This window comes from Saccopteryx leptura, chromosome 3 (genome assembly GCF_036850995.1).
Source record: "Saccopteryx leptura isolate mSacLep1 chromosome 3, mSacLep1_pri_phased_curated, whole genome shotgun sequence".
In the NCBI taxonomy this organism is placed as follows: Eukaryota; Metazoa; Chordata; class Mammalia; order Chiroptera; family Emballonuridae; genus Saccopteryx; species Saccopteryx leptura.
In genome coordinates, this window is record NC_089505.1 from 358,630,841 (window position 1) to 358,651,370 (window position 20,530).

Consider the following 20,530-nt stretch of genomic DNA (forward strand, 5'->3'; position numbering starts at 1 on the left):
GTGAGCTTTGCTCAAACCAGATGAGCTCGCACTTAAGCTGGCGAGCTCAGGGTCTCAAACCTGGGTCCTCTGTACCCAGTCAGATGCTCTATCCACTGCGCCACCGCCTGGTCAGGCTGGAGCTTTTTTTCTGTAGGTTAAATTACCAATTTGTAGAAGAACTAGTTATATTTAGATTATGTGTTACAAGTATGTATTCCAGCAGACCTTTTAGCTATTGTTGTTTGTGGTATCTTTTACCATACTAAGATATTTAATATTTGTATAATCAAATATAAAGTATTAAAAAACAAATTCCAGGTAATGGCCTTACTATTAACAGTTGGCTGGTGATAGGGCTTATTACAAAAATACTCTGTTATGTCAGTATTGAAGTTTGACTGGCTAGCCTGCTGTAGTGTGTCCTGATGTTTATTTTATTTGTGTTAGCAGGTGTCTGTGATTCTTTGGTAATGCATTTTGGAGCCACATATAGACATGAATTCTGTTTTAAGCTTGGGAGACAGCTACAAAACTAAATGAAATACTAAATCTGGTTGGTATAGTGAATGCTATAACAAATAAAATACTGGTTTTAAAATTTGAAAGGTTTTGACAAGGAATTGATTTCTAGAAGACAGAGGTGGTAGTGGTTTCCCGTCACCATGGGAAATACAAAACATTACTCTGGTCCCTACTTTCATTTGATAAACTGACATTGACTCAGTTAAGATCCACCTATAAAGATTGGTCTTTGATGAGTTTGTTTCAGCCCATTTTGGTAGTTGGAACCTTGACTCACAGTAGCACTGAGATTGGGAGGCAGCCTCAGAGAGGAGCTGAGCGAGGCTTCTCTGCTGCAGTGTCATTCTGCCATGCTTCACACGGTACCTGGCACGTTTGGTGGCACAGACAAAACCCAAGTATTATAACTGCTGTCACCATGCTCCTCTGGCTGCTCCCCAGATGGGAATAACCCACTGAAAGGAAAGCAGTTCAATAACATGGAAGCCATCAAATTCAGTACAAAAGACACCTGAAGGTGATTTCAAAGGAAGCAGTCCAGATTCGTTTCAACAGAAACAACTACTGTGGGGGGTGGAACAGATAAATGTGGGGAGAGGACTGCTTTAAAGAGAATAGTCATGAAGGGCCCTGTGGCTGAGTAAAATACATTTATCCCATCACCACACTTAATACTTACACGTTCTATGTCTGCCCTTTCTGGCTTCTAGATTTCTGTATGCTTGGATAGATTTCCTCTAGGATGTATAAATAGTCTAAAAATTCTTAAAAACTTCTGTCATATATATTTAACCCTGTAATTTTGAACTTATTTTCATATTTGATGTAAAATAAAGGTCCAATTTTCTTTCCTTCAGTTTGAATAATCAGTAATATTTGGAGAAATGCCAGCATGTTTTTTCAGTAACATTACCACTGAATGAAAGCATAACTTTTGTTGTACATTGAATTTTCCTCTACATTTGATTGATTCTCATACATTTATTTATTTATTTATTTATTTTTATTCTTAGACCGTATTATTTTTACTACAGTGACTTAGGGTAACCTTTAGTATTTGTTAAAGCTAGGCCTTCCTTGTGTCTTTATAAATTTCTTAGCTATTCCTAGGTATTTTTTCTTTATATCTTTATTTTTATTAACATTTTTTTATGTAGGCAGTAATAATGATATAAAATTCTAAATCTACAAAAACATCTGCCTCCCACCCTGACCCGCGCTGTCCAGTTTTCCTCTCAGCAGCCACTGGTCAGTTTTTGTGTGTTCTTCCGAAAGCATACTGAAGCACACAGGAATGTGTATGGATATCATTTTGTGTGTGGGGTTTTATTTTTCTACAGATGGTGTACTCTAGTTCATACTTTTTTTTTAACTTAATATGTGTTGGAAACTATATCTTTGTGTAGAGTTGCCTCGTTCTTCTTGTCTAATTGTGAGCTGTATGTTTCTAATATCTCGGTGCCGTGGTTTACTCATCTCTAAAATACAGGTGGAGTAGTGAACAATCGTGGGGTTAAGAGGATTGAGTGAAACTGTATATGCAAAGTGCTGTACCTGGCAGTAGTCTGGCACTCAATAAGTGTTATTACTATTATTATAAAACCGTGTAGGAAAAGAATTAATCATATCAAATGTGAGAATTCTAAAATATTTCTAGAAAGAAACCTTTGAGCCCTGGCTGGGTGGCTTAGTTGCTTAGAGCGTGGCCCTGATATGACAAGATTACGGGTTTGATCTCCGGTTGGGGCATGTAAAAGAATCAACCAATGAGTGCATAAATAAGTGGGACAACAAATCAGTGTTTCTCTCTCAAATCAGTAAAGAAAAATTAAAGAAAAAATAAAAAGAAACCTTTGGCCCTTAAAAATACTTGGGTGACTGGAAATGTAGGTAGCACCAACTTAGAAAATAAGATCCTGATCTGAGGTGAATAACCTATCCTGAAATGTACACTGGGTTTTCACAGTGCCTTCATTTTGTCTGATTTGTCTCTGTTGGGAATAATTTAGGATTGGGGTACAATTAGATGATATTAGGGTCAGGGGACACAGGAATACCCAAATTCTGCTATGGTCGATGCACGCGGCCTTCTCAGAATATTTTCATGGGAAATGTGCCCGCAGGGCAGAATGGCAAAGGAAAGCATGGTGCCTCTATTTTTTTTCCCCTTTATTGAGAGAGAGAGAGAAAGAGAAAGAAACGGGGACAGACAGACAGGAAGACAGAGAGAGATCAGAAGCTTACTGGGGGGTTCCTGCCAAGCCAGTGACCTTGGGCTCAAGCCAGCAACCTTGGGTTTCATTCAAGCTAGTGACCCTTGGGCTCAAGCCAGCGACCTTGGGGTCATGTCTATGATCCCACACTAAAGCTGGTGACCCCGTACTCAAGCTGGATGAGCCAACGCTCAAGCCAGTGACCTCGGGGTTTTGAACCTGGCTCCTCAGTGTCCCAGGCCAATGCTCTAGCCACTGTGCCACCGCCTGGTCAGGCAAGCCTAGTGCCTCTGTTATCATCTGGGCAGAGTGGTCTATTAAATTGGATTAGAGCATCTGGACCAAAGAGATGGAAACAAGTGAGTATGAATAAACTGTCAAGTGGAGAGCAAAGCCTGGGCAGTCTCTTGTGCTGCAGAAGGTCTTGACCTTCCCACTGAGGAGGATACAGACTAGAAAGCCCGAATGGTACCGTGTACCAGTGATTGCTGGTAAAAAATGGGTGGCAGTCACACAGAGGAATTTTCCTCCCCCCCGGATGGAGTGGGGATGATAGGACAAAGGCAGAGAGCCGGTGCTTGCCACCCGCCTGGGTTTTGTGTAGCCCAATAAGTCAGCCCTTTGCTTTTCTGCTGTGGCCCTGTCCCCACTGATGCCTTCCGATTCTGAAGCAGCCCACTGCCCCCTTGCCTTCCTACCAAGCCCATGTCCTCTGGCACTTCCTCTGGCCCTGCGGATCGAATTACTCTCTGTGGGATGTGTGCTCTACCCTCCGTCCAGTCTGAGTCCTGTGTGGGCAGGGTTGTATATGACCTCACCTTTGGGAGTCCTCAAAAACTTCCTATTGAGTGGATAAAATAAATCAAAAACTGAATTCAGTCTTTTAAGTTAGAGGTTTCTCTTTTTGAATAGATATTTGAATTATACTTTCTTGTTTTCTGAAATTGTATTACTGAGAAAAGTATTTTGTTTATTTTAGTTCCTCCTCTTGAAGGTTTTGTGATGAATCGAGTGCAAGGTGATTATTTTGAAACACTACTCTATAAGATATTTGTCTCAATAGATGAGCATACTAATGTTGCAGAGGTGAGTGTACCAACGCCTGTCAAGACTTTAACCTCAAGATGATAAGTTAGGTTTGTTTAGAATAGGTACAGTTATTTAATGTTGTGGTTAAATGTTCTTAAAATCCATACATGGGTAGATCATGGACTGTTAATATCCTCAAGTCACTTTCTTAAGTTACTTTCTGCATGTATAAAATTTGGTAAATATGTTTTTATAGGGCTTTATTTTTACAGTTATTGGACCGTGTAACAACATGAGGGAGGGACCAGGTTTATAGTAGTGGTCCCATGAGATTATAATGGAGCTGAAAAATTCCTGTGGCCTAGTGACATGGTGGCCTTCCTGAGGTCATACAGAGCACAATGAATTAATGTCTTGTTTCAGTCAAGTATAGTAATGCTGTTGGCTGGAAAAGCCTGGGACACTCAACTGTGCTCCCTGTGCTTTCCCCCTTTCTAACCAGCTACCTCTGGACCTACCCTGTGGTTTTTATCAGAATTGCAGATGCCCTTCAGCCATAACTCTTAGGAATCTTTGAAGAAAGCAAGTTTCTTACTTCACAGGCCCTGGAGTGTGCACTCCTGCGGATGGGAAGTCCAGAAAGATAGGAGTAGACCAGATGCTAGTTATTGATATTCAGCTCTCTAATGCATGTAGCCCAATGGTCAGTTATGGAAATCAAGATCTAAAACACAGGCACCTGGGGCGGGGCAGGTGGCCTGGCTAACCCAGGGGTCCCCAAACTTTTTACACAGGGGGCCAGTTCACTGTCCCTCAGACCGTTGGAGGGCTAGACTCTAAAAAAAACTGAACAAATCCCTATGCACACTGCACATATCTTATTTTAAAGTAAAAAAACAAAACGGGAACAAATACAATATTTAAAATAAAGAACAAGTCAAACTGATCAGTATTTCAGTGGGAACTATGGGTCTGCTTTTGGCTAATGAGATGGTCAATGTGCTCCTCTCACTGACCACCAATGAAAGAGGTGCCCCTTCTGGAAGTGCGGCGGGGGCCGGATAAATGGCCTTGGGGCTGCAGTTTGGGGACCCCTGCTCTAACCCAGTGGTAGTCAGCCTGGTCCCTACCGCCCACTAGTGGGCATTCCAGCTTTCACAGTGGGTGGTAGCGGAGCAACCAAAGTATAAATAAAAAGATAGATTTAACTATAGTAAGTTGTTTTATAAAGATTTATTCTCCCAAACTTAATGAAAAACCGACATAAAGTACTTGGTAAGTAATTATTATTATAAGCTTTAACTTGCTGTAACTCTGCTTTATAAATTTTATAAAGTAAAGTTACTTCCCTACTTTATAAATCACCATTACTGTGGAACCGGTGGGTGGTTAGAAAAAGTTACTACTAACAGAGATACAGAAGTGGGCGGTAGGTATAAAAAGGTTGACTACCCTGCTCTAACTAGTCCTGTGGTTGGTAGCCTTCATTGAAGTGAGTTCCTCTGAAATCAAAGCTTAATCCAGGCACTTGCATTACAGAAAGAAAAACCAGTTGTCAGCTTAGCCTGCAGTTACTCAGTTACTCACGTGTTTGTGGTGCTGCTGGTGCAGGCAGACCTACTGTGCAGCCCACAGGGTAAAGTGTAGCACGTGCGATTACAGTTGTGGCCACACCATCCGGGTCTGTGTAAGTGCGCTCTGTGATGTCTCACGACGACAAAGTCACCTGATATTGCATTTCTCAGACTGTATCCCTGTCGTTAAGAATCATGGGACTATATAGCAAAAGGACTGTAGATTGTTGATTGCTCTAGAGGTTTTCTTATTTTAAATGAGACAAAATTAAAGAGGAAGGAATCGTAAACTGTTAAGCTCACTTCCTGGATTTGTACTGCTCTAAGCATTTTAAAGATGTGGAAGGAAGAAAGTTCTGATTTCAAAATTTATTCAGTCTTTCAGTTATTCATAATTTAAAATTTTGCTGATTATGGTTAAAGTGTCTACTGCAACTATATAATATGCTGATTCTAAGAATGTAAAACAGTTTTTTATTTTTCAGCTTGCAAATGTCCTTGAGATAGACTTATCCCTGGTTAAGGTAAGTAATTTTTATACTGTTATTTTTTTCATTTACAATGTAAATATTGAATGGATTTTAGTATAGACTTTTGTCTTGAAAAACTACCAAGAGATGGAGGTGATGAGATTGTTTTAGCTGTCAGAGGAAGTGTGCTCAGTAAAGGGTGCTTCCAGGATAAAGAGAGCAAACTAAGGGCCCTGGCTCACTGTACCACCCACGGAGTGAGAGGGAGCACCCCCACTTCTGTGCAGGGCCGGAGGCAGGCTGGGCGGCGTCTTGTAATGAGATGATTAAGGCAACAGCTCTGCCCTGGAATAACTCTGGGGAGGGCCAGGCGGAGATCTGGCTGCTTCCTGCTTCTACGTTCGTGAGACCTACAGGGAGGAACAGGGAGGAACGGGCCGACGGAGAATTGTTTTCCTGCTTATGGGGTGAAAATGTTTCAGGATCATGATAGGCCCAGTCTGTGATAATATTTTGTCTACAAAGATTCTGAGGTCTGGTTTACTTTAAATACTCATTTCCTATGTATGTTTCTTTCAGAATGCTGTGTCAATGTATTGCCGGTTGGGCTTTGCTCATAAGAAGGGACAAGTAATAAATCTGGATCAGCTACATTCATCATGGCGAAATGTTCCATCCATAAACAGATTAAAGTAACTCGTTTATTTAGTATGCGATATTCGAGCTTTCTTTTGGGAAAAACACTTTTACGTACAGAAATTTTACTTATTCACCCTGTCATTTGAGGTGAAACCTATATATTTAAAAATCTTGTATGTGTGGTGAATCTTTTTTAAAATCTGAGCAAACTAAGAACCCTCTCCCCAGAAAAAATAAGCAGAGGTCTTAAGAACCTGTGTTCTATGAGCGCATAGCACTTTGGGGCTGCATCTCAGTTTCGGGCTTGTTCGTAGATGTTCATAGTTGAAGTACTGATTTCAGTAGCTGCTTTCAGATAAGCTCACGTAGATGACTTTTACAGAGCGAATGACTTCTTCTAACAGGAGTACCCTAGATCCACAGAAGATGCTCCTCTCATGGGACAGTGGAGAAAGCAGGAGTCCTATCCAAGAAGCTTCATCTGCGACTGACACTGATACAAATAGTCAAGAAGATCAAGGTTAGCAGCACTGTTTAATCTGGAGTTTCTCTACAGATGTGGCATGTGTTGCACGTACATTCCTGGAGTGCACTCTCTAGACTTGGTTTTATAGTTCTAGATTCCACGCATTCCATCGCAGTTTTGAGTAGTTAATATGCTGGGCACTGTGTGAGTCTTAAGGGTATGTAACATTGACAAGGAGAATTAAGTCAAGGGGAGAGAAGGCAGTATAACCACAGATGCTAGAAATGTTGCAGTGCTGAGGGGAGCAAGAGGAAGGAGCCCCCTTACTGCCTAGAGAGGTTCGAGAAACCTCAGGGAGAAGATGATATTTATTTATTTATTTTTATTTTATTTATTTATTTATTTATTTATTTATTTTTGTATTTTTCTGAAGTTGGAAACGGGGAGGCAGTCAGACAGACTCCCGCATGCGCCCAATCAGAATCCACCCGGCATGCCCACCAGGGGGCGATGCTCTACCCATCTGGGGCGTTGCTCTGTTGCAACCAGAGCCATTCTAGCGCCTGAGGCAGAGGCCATAGAGCCATTTTCAGCGCCCAGGCCAACTTTGCTCCAATGGAGCCTTGGCTGCGGGAGGGGAAGAGAGAGACAGAGAGGAAGGAGAGGGGGATGGGTGGAGAAGCAGATGGGCGCTTCTCCTGTGTGCCCTGGCCGGGAATCAAACCCGGGACTCCTGCATGCCAGGCCGATGCTCTACCACTGAGCCAACTGGCCAGGGCCTTTTATTTTTTATACAGAGACAGTCAGAGAGAGGGATAGACAGGGACAGACAGACAAGAACGGAGAGATGAGAAGCATCAATCATTAGTTTTTTGTTGCATGTTGCAACACCTTAGTTGTTCATTGATTGCTTTCTCATATGTGCCTTGACCACGGGCCTTCAGCAGACCAAGTAACCGCTTGCTCAAGCCAGCGACCTCGGGTTCAAGCTGGTGAGCTTTGCTCACACCAGATGAGCCTGCACTGAAGCTGGCGATCTTGGGGTCCCGAACCTGGGTCCTCCGCATCCCAGTCCAATGCTCTACCCACTGTGCCACCGCCTGGTCAGGCAGAAGATGATATAATATATTTAGACAAAGATTGAATAAGAGCTAGCTGGTGAGGGAATGCCATTGCACGGGCCAAGCACAGGGGAGGCAGTGCGGACGGGATGCGGAGGCCGCCTGTGGTTTTCTGTCGGGGGGAGGAGCCCCATACGGCTCCCGTTCAGCTCTGCTGCCTCAGCCGGGTGACTTGTCTGAGGAGGTTAGGTAGTTAGTCCTATTGATCTGACAGTTACCAAATCTTGGTTTATTACTGCTTTTCAAGAAATTGACTACAAAAATGACTTGCATTTAAAATACTTTTTTTTTACTTTATGTTAGAGATAGTACTGTGACCTCTTAAGTTGACAACATTGCTTAGACTTAATAATGTACTTTCTGGTTATTAAATAAAGCCAAAATGAAATATTTTCTCATTCCAAATGATAAGCAAAGAATACTTTTCATTTACTTGAGTTTAAATTGCACTTGTTTTTCAGCTGACACAGCCAGCGTGAGCAGTTTGAGTTTGTCCACGGGATATACGAAGCGCATTGCATTTCTGTTTGACTCAACACTCACTGCCTTTTTAATGATGGGCAATCTTTCACCAGTAAGTCAGATTCTTGTTTAAATAGAAAATGTGTAAAATAAAGATTAGATATAAAATAGTTCAATGCCTGTGTATCTTTCTTAAGTACTAGATTTATTCTGGAAAACATACCTGTCTTTGTTGTATATTCCGTACAGAAGGGCAGTAGCGTTCAGGATGGTTGGTTTTGTGGTTGGAAGCTTCGGCCTCTCACCTCACCCACCCTTCTGTGTATATACTATGAGATGCTGTGCTCAGCATGAAAAGGGAGAACTAGGACTTGAATGACTTGGAAAAGGCACCAAGATGCATTTTAGACTTTTTGTTGTTGCTCCTTTATCGCAGAACTTGAAAAGCCATGCAGTCACCATGTTCGAGGTTGGCAAACTCTCAGACGAGTCTCTGGACAGCTTTCTTGTAGAACTAGAAAAGGTAAATTTAGATTGCTTATAATGGGCTGTCAGGGCATTGTATTTATTTTTTAGTTAATTTTGGTGTGTTTCTTGAAGATTTCTTAAACAGTTTCATTTGAAGCTTTTGTTCGCATATGTCTTAATCTGTCACCGTGTTTCTGGTTCTGGGCATCCTGTTTATATTCCCTCTAAGACCTCAGCCATAAAGGGTGGGGCAATCGTAGGTTTACAGTTATTCAGGTGGAAACAAATACAGTAATGAATCAATCACAACACAAGGATAAGCTGTGTTTCGTGTGCTCACAGCTCTAAGCTACCTCCGCCCTGCCCTGCACTTTTCCCCACTGCCTCCCCTTCCTGTGAGTGCGGCCTGGCTGCCCTGAGCTCTCAGTCCTGATTCCTTCCTGGTCTTCATGCTCGGGTATTTTATTCCATCCTCTGCTTTTTGTGCCAGCAGTTTGTGTGCCTGATCTGTGTGCTAATTGTGACCTTTTGTGCATTAGTGATGAACTCTGTGTATTAAGTGGGCTGTTTAGAGAATTTCTGATGATTTTATAAATTCCTTTTAATCTTAAAAAAAAAAAAAAGACTTCCCTGTAACGTTTTTCACTGTTCCTTCTCCATAGGATTTTTACTTTCTTAGCATGAAAGTAGATTTGGGATGATCCTTGTTATTAATTGATCTCTTTTACTTTTAAATTTTCATTTTTCTCTCAATACTTTTAACATCTTGTTAACCCTTGTTCCTATTGTATATCATCTTTTGCCAGTACATTTTTATTATATTCTTACACATTTTCAGTTCTGCTTCCCTCATTTTTTCCCCTTTTACTCTCTATCTGTATTCTTTCTTACCACACAGTCTTTCTTGGGAAAGCCTGTTAGTGTGAAGTTTAGTGATTTTGTTTTTTTAATAAATTTCTTAAAGATTTTTATTTATTTGTTTTAGAGAGGGGAGAGGGAGAGAGAGAGAGAGAAGGAGAAGGGGGAGGAGCAGGAAGCATCAACTCCCATATGTGCCATGACTGGGCAAGCCCAGGGTTTCAAACCAGTGACCTCAGCATTCCAGGTCGATGCTTTATCCACTGCACCACCATAGGTCAGGCAAAGTTTAGTTTTTAAAAGTGGTTTCTTAGCTTTTTTTTTTTTTTTTTTTGAGATAGAGACAGAGAGATAGAGGCAGAGACACAGATAAGAAGGGAGCGAGATGAGAAGCATCAGCTTGTAGTTGTGACACTTTAGTTATTCATTGATCTCTTCTCATAGTGACTTGACCAGGGGGCTCCAGCCAAATCAGTGACCCCTTGCCCAAGTCCAGCCAACGACCATGGGGTCATGTCTATGATCCCATGCCCAAGCTGGTGATGTTAATTTTGATCACCCCAGTTCATCTGTTTCCTGATTTTTGGACTGTATTATGCTCAAGGCAATGGCCTCAGAATTTTGAACCTGAGTCCTCAGTGTCCCAGATCGACACTGTCCACTGAGCCACCACTTGCTCAGGCATTTCTTAGCTGTTTTTTAAGGAACCTTATCTTGATTAAACTAATTGGTTGATCTTGTTTAATGCAAATCTAATTTAGTTCCCCTTTCAAACCTGTCCTTCCATGTTCAATGTTGTTTCTGGGATGTATGTGTTTTTACATGTTAAACAGATGACTGACTCGGGGTCAGAAGAGCAGGCATTGAAATGTAAGCGCAGTGAAGGCAGGGGCTTTGTTCAGTACTCTAGCCTCACATCCTAGACAGGTCGTAGCACAGAGCAGGTAAGAGGGACTCAGTAAACCTTTGTTGGATGGATTTAAGCTGTATATTCAGCAATGGTGAACAACCATGTTGAATCACATACTCTCTTGTCCTTTGTAACCAAATACAAGATTGTGAAGAAGGTAATGACAATTAGAGGCACAACTGATGACCGTGGATTGGGATACTTTACTGAATGAGGTGGGATATAACTCTTAGAGGTTTTTTTTTTTTTTTTTCTTCATTTTTCTGAAGCTGGAAACAGGGAGAGACAGTCAGACAGACTCCCGCATGCGCCCGACCAGGATCCACCCGGCATGCCCACCAGGGGGCGACGCTCTGCCCACCAGGGGGCGATGCTCTGCCCATCCTGGGCGTCGCCATGTTGCGACCAGAGCCACTCTAGCGCCTGAGGCAGAGGCCACAGAGCCATCCCCAGCGCCCGGGCCATCTTTGCTCCAATGGAGCTTTGGCTGCGGGAGGGGAAGAGAGAGACAGAGAGGAAAGCGCGGCGGAGGGGTGGAGAAGCAAATGGGCGCTTCTCCTGTGTGCCCTGGCCGGGAATCGAACCTGGGTCCTCCACATGCTAGGCCGACGCTCTACCGCTGAGCCAACCGGCCAGGGCCTCTTAGAGGTTTTTAAGTACTCTATAATATAGGGCCTATATGAATCATACATGGGACATTTAATTTATGTCATGGTATGATTTAGCATTATTTGGTTGCTATAATTTTATTTGTTAATTTCTATAATCTTCAAAGATGTAGTCAAATGGAAAATCAGTAGCGATTGAGATTAATATTTGTTTCAGTGTTACCGGGGCAAATTTTTGATTTAATGGCTTTTAATGTCTTACTATCCCTAGTACATGGTTACGTGTTAGAATGCATGGTGTTCCGAGTCGTGTTTGTTGGACATTCTGTTTTCTCCCGGTTTAGGTGCAGAGCACTGGCGAAGGAGAAGCTCAGAGATACTTTGACCACGCCCTTACTCTGAGAAACACGATACTGTTTCTTCGTCATAATAAGGATCTAGCTGCACAAACTGCACAGCCAGACCAGCCCAATTATGGTACGGGATGTGTGTTTGATCTCGACATGATCCTACAGAACACCTTTCTAAGAAATTAAATAGGTCACCTACTTAATACATTCTGTGTAAACATACTAAATTTACAGCTAGAGGCTTGTTTTGTGAATTTCTTTGCTTGTCAGCTGTTTCTTGCCTTATTTTGCTTTTTCTCCTCTCTGTGCCGCTGATGTTTGTAGTATTTAAACTTAATTAGTACCTACAAAAAGGGTTGGAGCGTTAACTTGTTTAAGTAGTTGGACAGTCATCAGTTCTGAAGGGTGAACAGATGCCAAAATTTAGTTAATGTAGGAGGCATCCAATTTCAGAATGAACGATTCCTTGTATAAAAGTAATAAACAGTAGTTTCCTATTCAAATGCTGCTGGAATATTTATTTACTGTAAAGAATTTTACTTTAAAAAATAAAGGGAACAGATAACCTCTTTGTAAAGAGTTAAAGAAAGTAGTAGCAATTTTCATCTTATCAGCGAGCCCCAGTGTGGCTATTGCCTACAGTGCACTGTCAGAGTTTAGTTCAGCTGATGGTATCAGAATTTCAGCCTCTGACTTGGTAGGCTTCAGTTATGGAATGGCACCCAGGAGTGTGTTCTTTGAAAGGTGTGATGGCTTGAGCACTGGAGTCAGAGCATTTCGCTCATGTCCTTGAACATTGGTGAGAGTTGCATCTTAGGAATGAATTCTTAGCACCACTGTAACATGGCATTTCACTCATTCTTTCAAATCTGTAACCTTTTTTTTTGTATTTTATGACATTTCTATTTTTTGAGAATATAGTCCCTTTTTGTTGGTTTTGCTAGAAAGTTTCTCACCTTGGGTATACATGCTGTTTCCTCGTGATTAGGTTGGGGTTATGCATTCACGTCTAGGATATCACCGTAAGTAATGTGATCTCCTAAGGGAGTGACATCTGGCGGCACATGGGTTCCCTCTGCCCCCCACTGGTCACCAGTTCATGTGTTTTCTGTGTCTCTGCGTCCACCTTGCAGCTGGTAAGCTGTCTGGTCAGACACTTTTGGACGATATAGGTCCCTGTTCCTCCTCAGTGCTTCTTCCTGGATTTGACATCCATTGATGATTCCTGCCTGGACCATTCTTTATTTTTTTCCAATTCTAGCACTTCTGTATTTGACAGCTGGGACTAAGCATACTTTTATATTCTCAGTATGAATTTGTGAATCCTTATTGTTTCAGTGGTTTATAATTAGTCGTTCCTGTCTCTTTATTATTTTTGTGCTGCAATCGTCTCAAGACTTTGCCAGTGGGATTTCCTTCAAGCTGGCTTCTGTCTCTATCTTAAAAAAATTTTTGTTTGAGTGAATTTTTACTTCCTGGCAAAATAATCTTACCTTGTACTTCTGCCCCAGCCTTGCACTCAGTCTTGTTTTTGACTGAAGGTAAACTGAGACCCGGGCCCTGGATGTGCTCAGGGCTTCTCGACCCTCTCAGCAGGTCGTGTATTTTTTTAGATTCATCTTGCTTGAAAGGTAAAATAGGCTAACACTATTATCTGAAGTTTCTTTCAACCTTAAATATCTCTTTAGCTAGTAAGTGGGATTGATATTTTCTAGAAGGGATAAGAAGATGAATTCTTAACAGCTGTGGCGTGCCGAGTGAATTCATGCTGTGTGGGCCAGCACTCTAGGACACATATTTCTAGGTGAGAAAGAAACTTGCTCCTGTGCTAAATTCAGGATGTGGCCGTGGTGCTCCTGTGGAGGTCAGATGTCAGGGGCGGGAGGCCGTGCTGTCCTGGAGACTCGGCTCTCTTAGCTCGCCACTGCCCCGACGGTCTGGGGATGGAGAGGAAGAATGGCAAAGCCGCATCTCTGAAAGTAAAGGCCTGAGGAAATACCAGTAGACAGTTATCTTTTTAGACCAGGAATTAAGACTGTTAGCTTTAAGTCATGAAAGTGTCTTAGTGGTCCCTTAGGGAATTTGGCACTTTTAATAGTCCACCTTTGAAAAAAAAGGTTTGAAACCTGAGGTAGTGAATCAGTATTTTGTCTGGGACATTTCTGTTTCGTACTGTCAGTCTCATTCTCTGTGCTTGGTCACCATCAGGTTTTCCTCTGGATCTCTTACGCTGCGAGAGCCTTCTTGGTTTGGACCCTGCAACTTGCAGCAGAGTTCTCAACAAGAATTATACACTCCTCGTTTCCATGGCTCCTCTCACCAACGAAATCCGGCCTGTCAGCAGCTGCACCCCTCAGGTACAGACCCCCGGGGAGAAGGCCGGCGCTGGCATTTTCTCCCTCCTCATGGTGACACTCGTGGAGAAGAGGTTATTAACCGTCTGATGGGTTCATTCTCCATGTGCCGATACCAGATTCAAATCACAGACTCAAGGGAGCAGTATTGTGTTTTATGCTGTTGTAAGATGTTACATTCAATTTGTGAGGTATAATTGATATTTTATTTATGTGTCATCTAGTGACTTGTGACACAGCAGATTAAAATTTCCTTCTTGAATGAAGTCCATTAAAGAACATTTTTGGATGCTCTAAGAAGGGAGTCTGGATCACCTTGAAAGATAAGATTTAATTAGGAGAAATGAAATATTTTAGAAATGGGGCTATGATACTAAATCAATGGAGAAGAAAAGATTGTACTGGAAAGGTAGAACTCTGGGTCTCTTCAAAATTTACTCGTGAAAATGACTCTGGCTTTTACTTTTTAAAAATAAATCAGTTGTGTGATTTGTATACTCAGCAGGGACGTTGTGGTCTGCACCATTTTTAAAGGGGATTGCGTTGCTCTGCGCATTGTTGCATCCTGCCAGGTTTCCTAGACCTGCAAGGTTTAACGGTGTAGACGAAAGGAAGGGGTTCTGTGCAAGGCTGGTTTTGTCACCTGTGCGGATCCAGGTGCCTCAGGGAGCACACCCTCGCCCCACACTTGTCCTCTGTTCAACGAGAGTGGTTAGAGGTTTGCATTTACCATCCTTTTTCAGTAATTTTTTGTGTGCCCCCTCCAGTCACATCCCACCATATACTTCCCCCTGTTCTGTAACACAGTCTCTAGGGATAGCAGGAACTTGTGCTGTAAATGAATGGGAGGATAGTCCCTCTTGGGAGAAATTGCGTGTGGTTAATGGTAATAGTAATAATGAATATTTTGATTCAGAGCTTACCTATATATCAAGTACTGTTTAAACTTTTTTTTAAACAACCATACAGTGTCCCTATATTTTATTTGCTACCTTACAAAAGAGCAAAATGAGGGCACAGAGAGCTTAAGTAACCTTAAAGGGGATACGGCTGAGGGGATGAAGCCCAGATATGAACCTCAGTGGTCTATCTCAGAGTCAATTCTCTATTTTCTTTCATTATTATTATTAAAGGAGAGGTGGGGAAGCAGAGATAGTCTCTTACATGCACCCCGACCAGGATCCACCCAGCAAGCCCCCTACCAGGTGATACTCTGCTCATCTGGGCTGCTGCTCCATTGCTCTGCAACCAAGCTATTTTAGTGCCTGAGGCAAGGCCGTGGAGCCATCCTCAGGGCCTAGGGCCAACTTTGCTCGAGGCTGCAGGAAGGGAGGTGGGGGGTAGAGAAGTAGATGGTTGCTTCTCCTGATCAGGAATCAAACCCGGGACTTCCATACACCAGGCTGACGTTCTACCACTGAGTCAGCTGGCCAGGTCTAGAGCCCATTCTTTTAATGACAGTGATAAGATGTGCTTTCTCAGTTCTAGGATAAAAATTGAAGCTATTTGAACAGAGCATTTAAAAGTTATTTTTATAAGGATAGTAGCAATTAGCATTTATATGAGGCATTAACTGTTAATATAACTATTCTTGGTCACTTGTGAAATTTGGCTTTCTTAGATAGGTATTACAACTTGACCTCACCTGCTTTCTGATTGTAGCATATCGGCCCAGCTATCCCAGAAGTCAGCTCTGTCTGGTTTAAACTGTACATTTACCATATCACTGGGCAGGGACCACCATCTCTTCTTCTGTCTAAAGGTACAAGACTTCGAAAACTGCCAGATATTTTCCAGGTATGTTGTGTGAGATCTGCTTTCTTGTTTTAATTATTTTTGAGGAAGGTAGAAATTGATGAGTGGTATTACAGAAAACTTAATTTTTTCCCCCATATTTTAAAATGCCACTTTATCTTTTATTCATTTCTCTCTCCTAGGGTTATGATCGATTACTAATAACATCTTGGGGTCATGACCCAGGGGTGGTTCCTACATCAAATGTGCTCACAATGTTGAATGATGCTTTAACACATTCAGCGGTTTTGATTCAGGTACAGTTACTTTATTTGAAACAATCCATTTTGGATTTTTCTTTGACAGATTGTAATATGTATATCTTTCTGCTGAGTCACAGTCAGATGTCAGTAATTGACATGTGTGAAGCTGACACTTACAGAATCAGATCAGGTTCGGGCCTGGCCTGGGTCTGGCTGTGTGCTGACAGTGGAAACAGCGTGCTGATGTGTCCCGTGCTTTTTCCACTTAGTGATGGGAGCTCTTTCTGTTTTAGTTTATAAAGCGCTTTCTCTTTCTTTTTTCTTGATTATTTTGCAGCTGAAAATATATACATTAATTTATTTAACCAGTCCCCTATTGTATGTTAGTTGCTTCCAATTTTGTAATAATTATAATATTGCAACAAGTAATTTTGAATATACATCATTCAGTGCAGGTTTTTGAGTTGCACCCTCCTAGTCTGTGGTGTGCCCGGTGTTTTCACCACTTTGTCTCAGAACTGCCTACCCCCTGTGACCTCATTCAGTCTCCACCTGGCTAACGCCTGATTTACCTGTTAAATTAGCCTCCTTTTTTCAGTGTAGCCCGTACACATTGCCTTCTAGGTTCATACAGACTTAAGATTGTCTTTGCTTGCTGGAGAAAAATAGAAATTATTGAAAGTACTTTGATGGAGTATTAATGTGGAATATAGCACCACGTGGCACAATCTTATTTAGTGTTTGAATATCTGTTGCTAGAAACATAGGTTTCTCGTATACCTTTCAACTTCTGTTTCTTCACGTTCAGGGATATGGTTTGCACGGGACAGGAGAAACTGTCCACATCCCGTTTCCGTTTGATGAGACAGAACTACAAGGAGGTACCTCATTCTGATTTGTAGTTATTTGACTTCTTTATTATTAATGTTTGTCACCAATTCAGTGAAAAACATAGTAGGAAGTAGCTGCTTAAAATTTTTAGCGTCCTACCATTCGGTGTTTGGAGTGTGGATGAAAGGTGGTTTCTGTCCTGTGCCTTTCCCTGCGAGGAGAGGAAGACTCAGGACCTTTGAAGGAATCCTGGTCAGTCTTGGACCACAGGCATCCACCTAGGCGGAAGACTGGGTTTTCTGTGTGGTTAGTCTTTTAGTTTCCTTGTATTGTTTCTTTATTTGCAGCAGGTCACAGGGAAGAATTTTCTTAGAAAGTTGGTCTCCCTCTTTCCAATGTTACACACTGGTTTTCTTTCAGGAACTTTCTAGTGACTTTAGAGATGGATGCTAACGAATGTTTGTACCCTACTTCAGTTTACAGAGCACTCATGTGTATTCCTGTTTCAGCTTTTTTTTCCTGTTAAATCTTATTTTTTTGTTTGAGAGGATTTGAGTGGATTGCACTTCGAGCTAAATTAAACTCATTAGAATCATGGGGAGAAAGCCCTGTTTGATGTTACCTCTTTGTAGAATTGGATGTGCAGTGTAGTATTTGATAAAGATGCAAAGAAAGTCTGTAAAAATGAATTCATGCCCTGGCCGGTTGGCTCAGCGATAGAGCGTTGGCCTAGCGTGCGGAGGACCCGGGTTCGATTCCCGGCCAGGGCACACAGGAGAAGCGCCCATTTGCTTCTCCACCCCTCCGCCGCGCTTTCCTCTCTGTCTCTCTCTTCCCCTCCCGCAGCCAAGGCTCCATTGGAGCAAAGATGGCCCGGGCGCTGGGGATGGCTCTGTGGCCACTGCCTCAGGTGCTAGAGTAGCTTTGGTCGCAACATGGCGATGCCCCGGAGGGGCAGAGCATCGCCCCCTGGTGGGCAGAGCGTCGCCCCATGGTGGGCGTGCCGGGTGGATCCCGGTCGGGCGCATGCGGGAGTCTGTCAGACTGTCTCTCCCTGTTTCCAGCTTCAGAAAAATAAAAAAAAAAAAAAAAAAAAAAAGAATTCATTCTTTCTTTTGTCTAATATAGAAAATACCTTTTCTCTGTCTAATATTAAGAAAATATATATTCAAAAAAGGAATACTATCTGATCAAAACTTAATATGTATTTAGATAGCACTTTTATTTCCTGCTCCATGCTGTTCTATAATCAATTTTTCTGGTTTTTAGAGCCATATTGCTTAGATTTCAGGAAAACAGTGAATGGTTCAGATAATTTAACTGATGTTAATTTATGTAAAGACTTACTGTTCTTTCAAAATGTGGTTGCCACCAACCCCGCCCCCAAAGTGGGGAAAGGCTGAGGGTCTATGGAGCTTGTTCAGTTCACACGGCTGGATGCAGAATTGAGTGCTCTTTTTGGTGTTGTAAGGAAGTGTGTACAACATTTGGGGAGGAGAGTGTTCTCTTTTAAAAAATAGCCACTTTTCAGAAATAAGTACTTGTCTGCAACTAAACTTTGATACTTTATAAATTCTGTGGGGGGAAAAATAGTTATCTGATGATACAGGGTGGTGACAACAGGATCTTAAAATTTATAAAAGTTCAAGAACTGATTCATCTCTTGCTTTGGGAAATTACTGTGCGAATTATAAAAAAAATCAAAATCTTCATATTTGGATATGGAGCATCTTTTTCTTTTGTAAGTTCATGTATCAGTATATTTATAAGATTTTGAGAAAATAAGTAATTTATTAGGGCTATAATCTCAAGTATGTTAGCTTTAGTTTCAATAAGAATAATTTTGTTTTTCTTAAATATTTTTAAAGTGCAGTGTGTATTTAAGTAAGCATTTGAGGCGGAATCGAACCGCAAAGAAAAGCCTAGAGAATTTGTCTCTGGACTGGCTGGCTAGGTTTGCTTACTTAGCAGGTAATTTGTTCTGAGATTACAAATGCACCCTGAAGGCTATAAATATATGTTTATATCCTTTTATGTTCACAGATATTCTTCATTGGAATCAGCCTTGATAGATTAAAATATAAAAGTTCTAAGAATTAATAAAAAAGTGTATTTTAAGTTTTTCATGTTGTGTTATTTATAAAGCTATTCACTTATAATTTGATGTCAACTTTTGTTCTTAGAGTTTACTCGTGTCAGTATGGGTGTTCATAAAGCATTGCAAATACTGAGGAACAGAATGGACTTGCGGCACTTTTGTGGATATGTCACCATGTTGAATGCTTCGAGCCAACTTGCAAACAGGAAACTCAGTGATGCTTCTGATGAGAGAGGTTAGCCTATAGTTGGGTTCTTTGAATTAAGGTAATTGGTATTGAGTTGATCACAATCTTAATATTTAAAAGGCAGGGAGACCTTTGTGGGGATGTTGAATTATGTAATAATGTTTCTTCACTGAAGTATGAGAAAAGAGTCTGTGACATCATTTGGACAAGTATCAGTTGTTCAGAGAAAATACTGAGTGCCTAACTGACGAAAAGGTGACCTGGGATTGGGGCACAGAATGGTGATTAGGTGGTAGCCCTTGACTGTTGAGTGTTTATGGGCTTTAAACTAAGTTCTTTTGTTCATCTCTTTCAAGAATGTTCATCTCTTTGCAAAGATATTTCCAAAATAGAATGAACACTTCTTCCTTCTCCTCCTTTCTCTCTGTCAAAGGCGCCCTTGTCTTGTTGCCCAGGCCTAAATTCGATCCTTGTGTCGACCTTCTCCTTGCCCACTCTGTCCAATTGTTTCCAAGTTCTGTGAATTAGTCTTTAGAAATGTCTCTGGTGTCCATTTCTTCCCTTCTCTATTTTTAATTCTCTGTGACTGCCATTCTGGTCTGAGTCATTGTTCTTGAAGCAATCCTTTTCCTCTTAGTCTTCAGCCTCATTCTGCTTTCTGTCTCCAGTCTACCCTGCACGTTGACAATGGCTAATTTTCCTAAGCTGTCTTCTTCTTTTTAATTTAAAATTTTGTTTTCTAGTCACCTTTTCATGCTTACTAATTGCTTTTGCTCTGCCACAGTTTTGGCTGGTATGCGGCTGTGGTTGCCATGGTGCCGTCTCTGGTCCGTGACTCAAGGAAACCTTTCTGTTCAGTTGTCTGTCATGAATTGACTGTGTTCCTCAAGTTTCTTAGTTTGAAGTCATTCGGAACTATTTGTTGCTAGCCATCCAGTGGATTGGGTGGACTCTCGCTGAGTTAGGTATCCATTCCTGATTTGTTTACCTTTGGCCAGAGGATTTGGGTAACTTTTTTTATAGCAGGTTTTTATATTTATTATTGTTCTAATAGTAATTTTCAGCAGTTGGCTACCAGGTATCACAGGGCATTTTCCAGAGAAGAAAGCTGAGGGTTGGCAGGTTTTGTTTCATGTTTTATTTCATTCATTCCACAGACATTTACGGGTATCTGCATAGGTGCTGGAGACATTTAGATTTGTAAAGACCTAAGGAATAATACCCTGGCAAGGGGGACAGGCTTGTGAACCGGCCGCTGGGTAGTGTTAAAGGACTGCCATGGGGCCCCCATTAGGCCACAGTGCTGAAGCAGCACAGAGAGGCCTGTCTCGGCCCGCTGAGCTGTCAGAGAAGGCCTCTTAGAGCAGGTGGATCGAACTGAATTTGGAAAA

General features: G+C 41.7%; 1 protein-coding gene across 1 annotated transcript in view; it reads left to right on the forward strand.

Annotated features, from left to right (window-relative positions):
- The window catches only part of FAM91A1 (family with sequence similarity 91 member A1), a 41,685-nt gene that overhangs the window by 14,198 nt on the left and 6,957 nt on the right, over nucleotides 1–20,530 (forward strand). Inside the window, exons 9-20 of the mRNA XM_066379447.1 lie at nucleotides 3,697–3,803; nucleotides 5,806–5,844; nucleotides 6,370–6,482; nucleotides 6,834–6,949; nucleotides 8,478–8,590; nucleotides 8,915–9,001; nucleotides 11,667–11,799; nucleotides 13,881–14,029; nucleotides 15,689–15,823; nucleotides 15,964–16,077; nucleotides 16,832–16,904; nucleotides 19,038–19,187. Of these exons, the coding sequence (XP_066235544.1) occupies nucleotides 3,697–3,803; nucleotides 5,806–5,844; nucleotides 6,370–6,482; nucleotides 6,834–6,949; nucleotides 8,478–8,590; nucleotides 8,915–9,001; nucleotides 11,667–11,799; nucleotides 13,881–14,029; nucleotides 15,689–15,823; nucleotides 15,964–16,077; nucleotides 16,832–16,904; nucleotides 19,038–19,187 (1,329 nt within the window). The remainder of the gene's footprint in view (nucleotides 1–3,696; nucleotides 3,804–5,805; nucleotides 5,845–6,369; nucleotides 6,483–6,833; nucleotides 6,950–8,477; nucleotides 8,591–8,914; nucleotides 9,002–11,666; nucleotides 11,800–13,880; nucleotides 14,030–15,688; nucleotides 15,824–15,963; nucleotides 16,078–16,831; nucleotides 16,905–19,037; nucleotides 19,188–20,530) is intronic.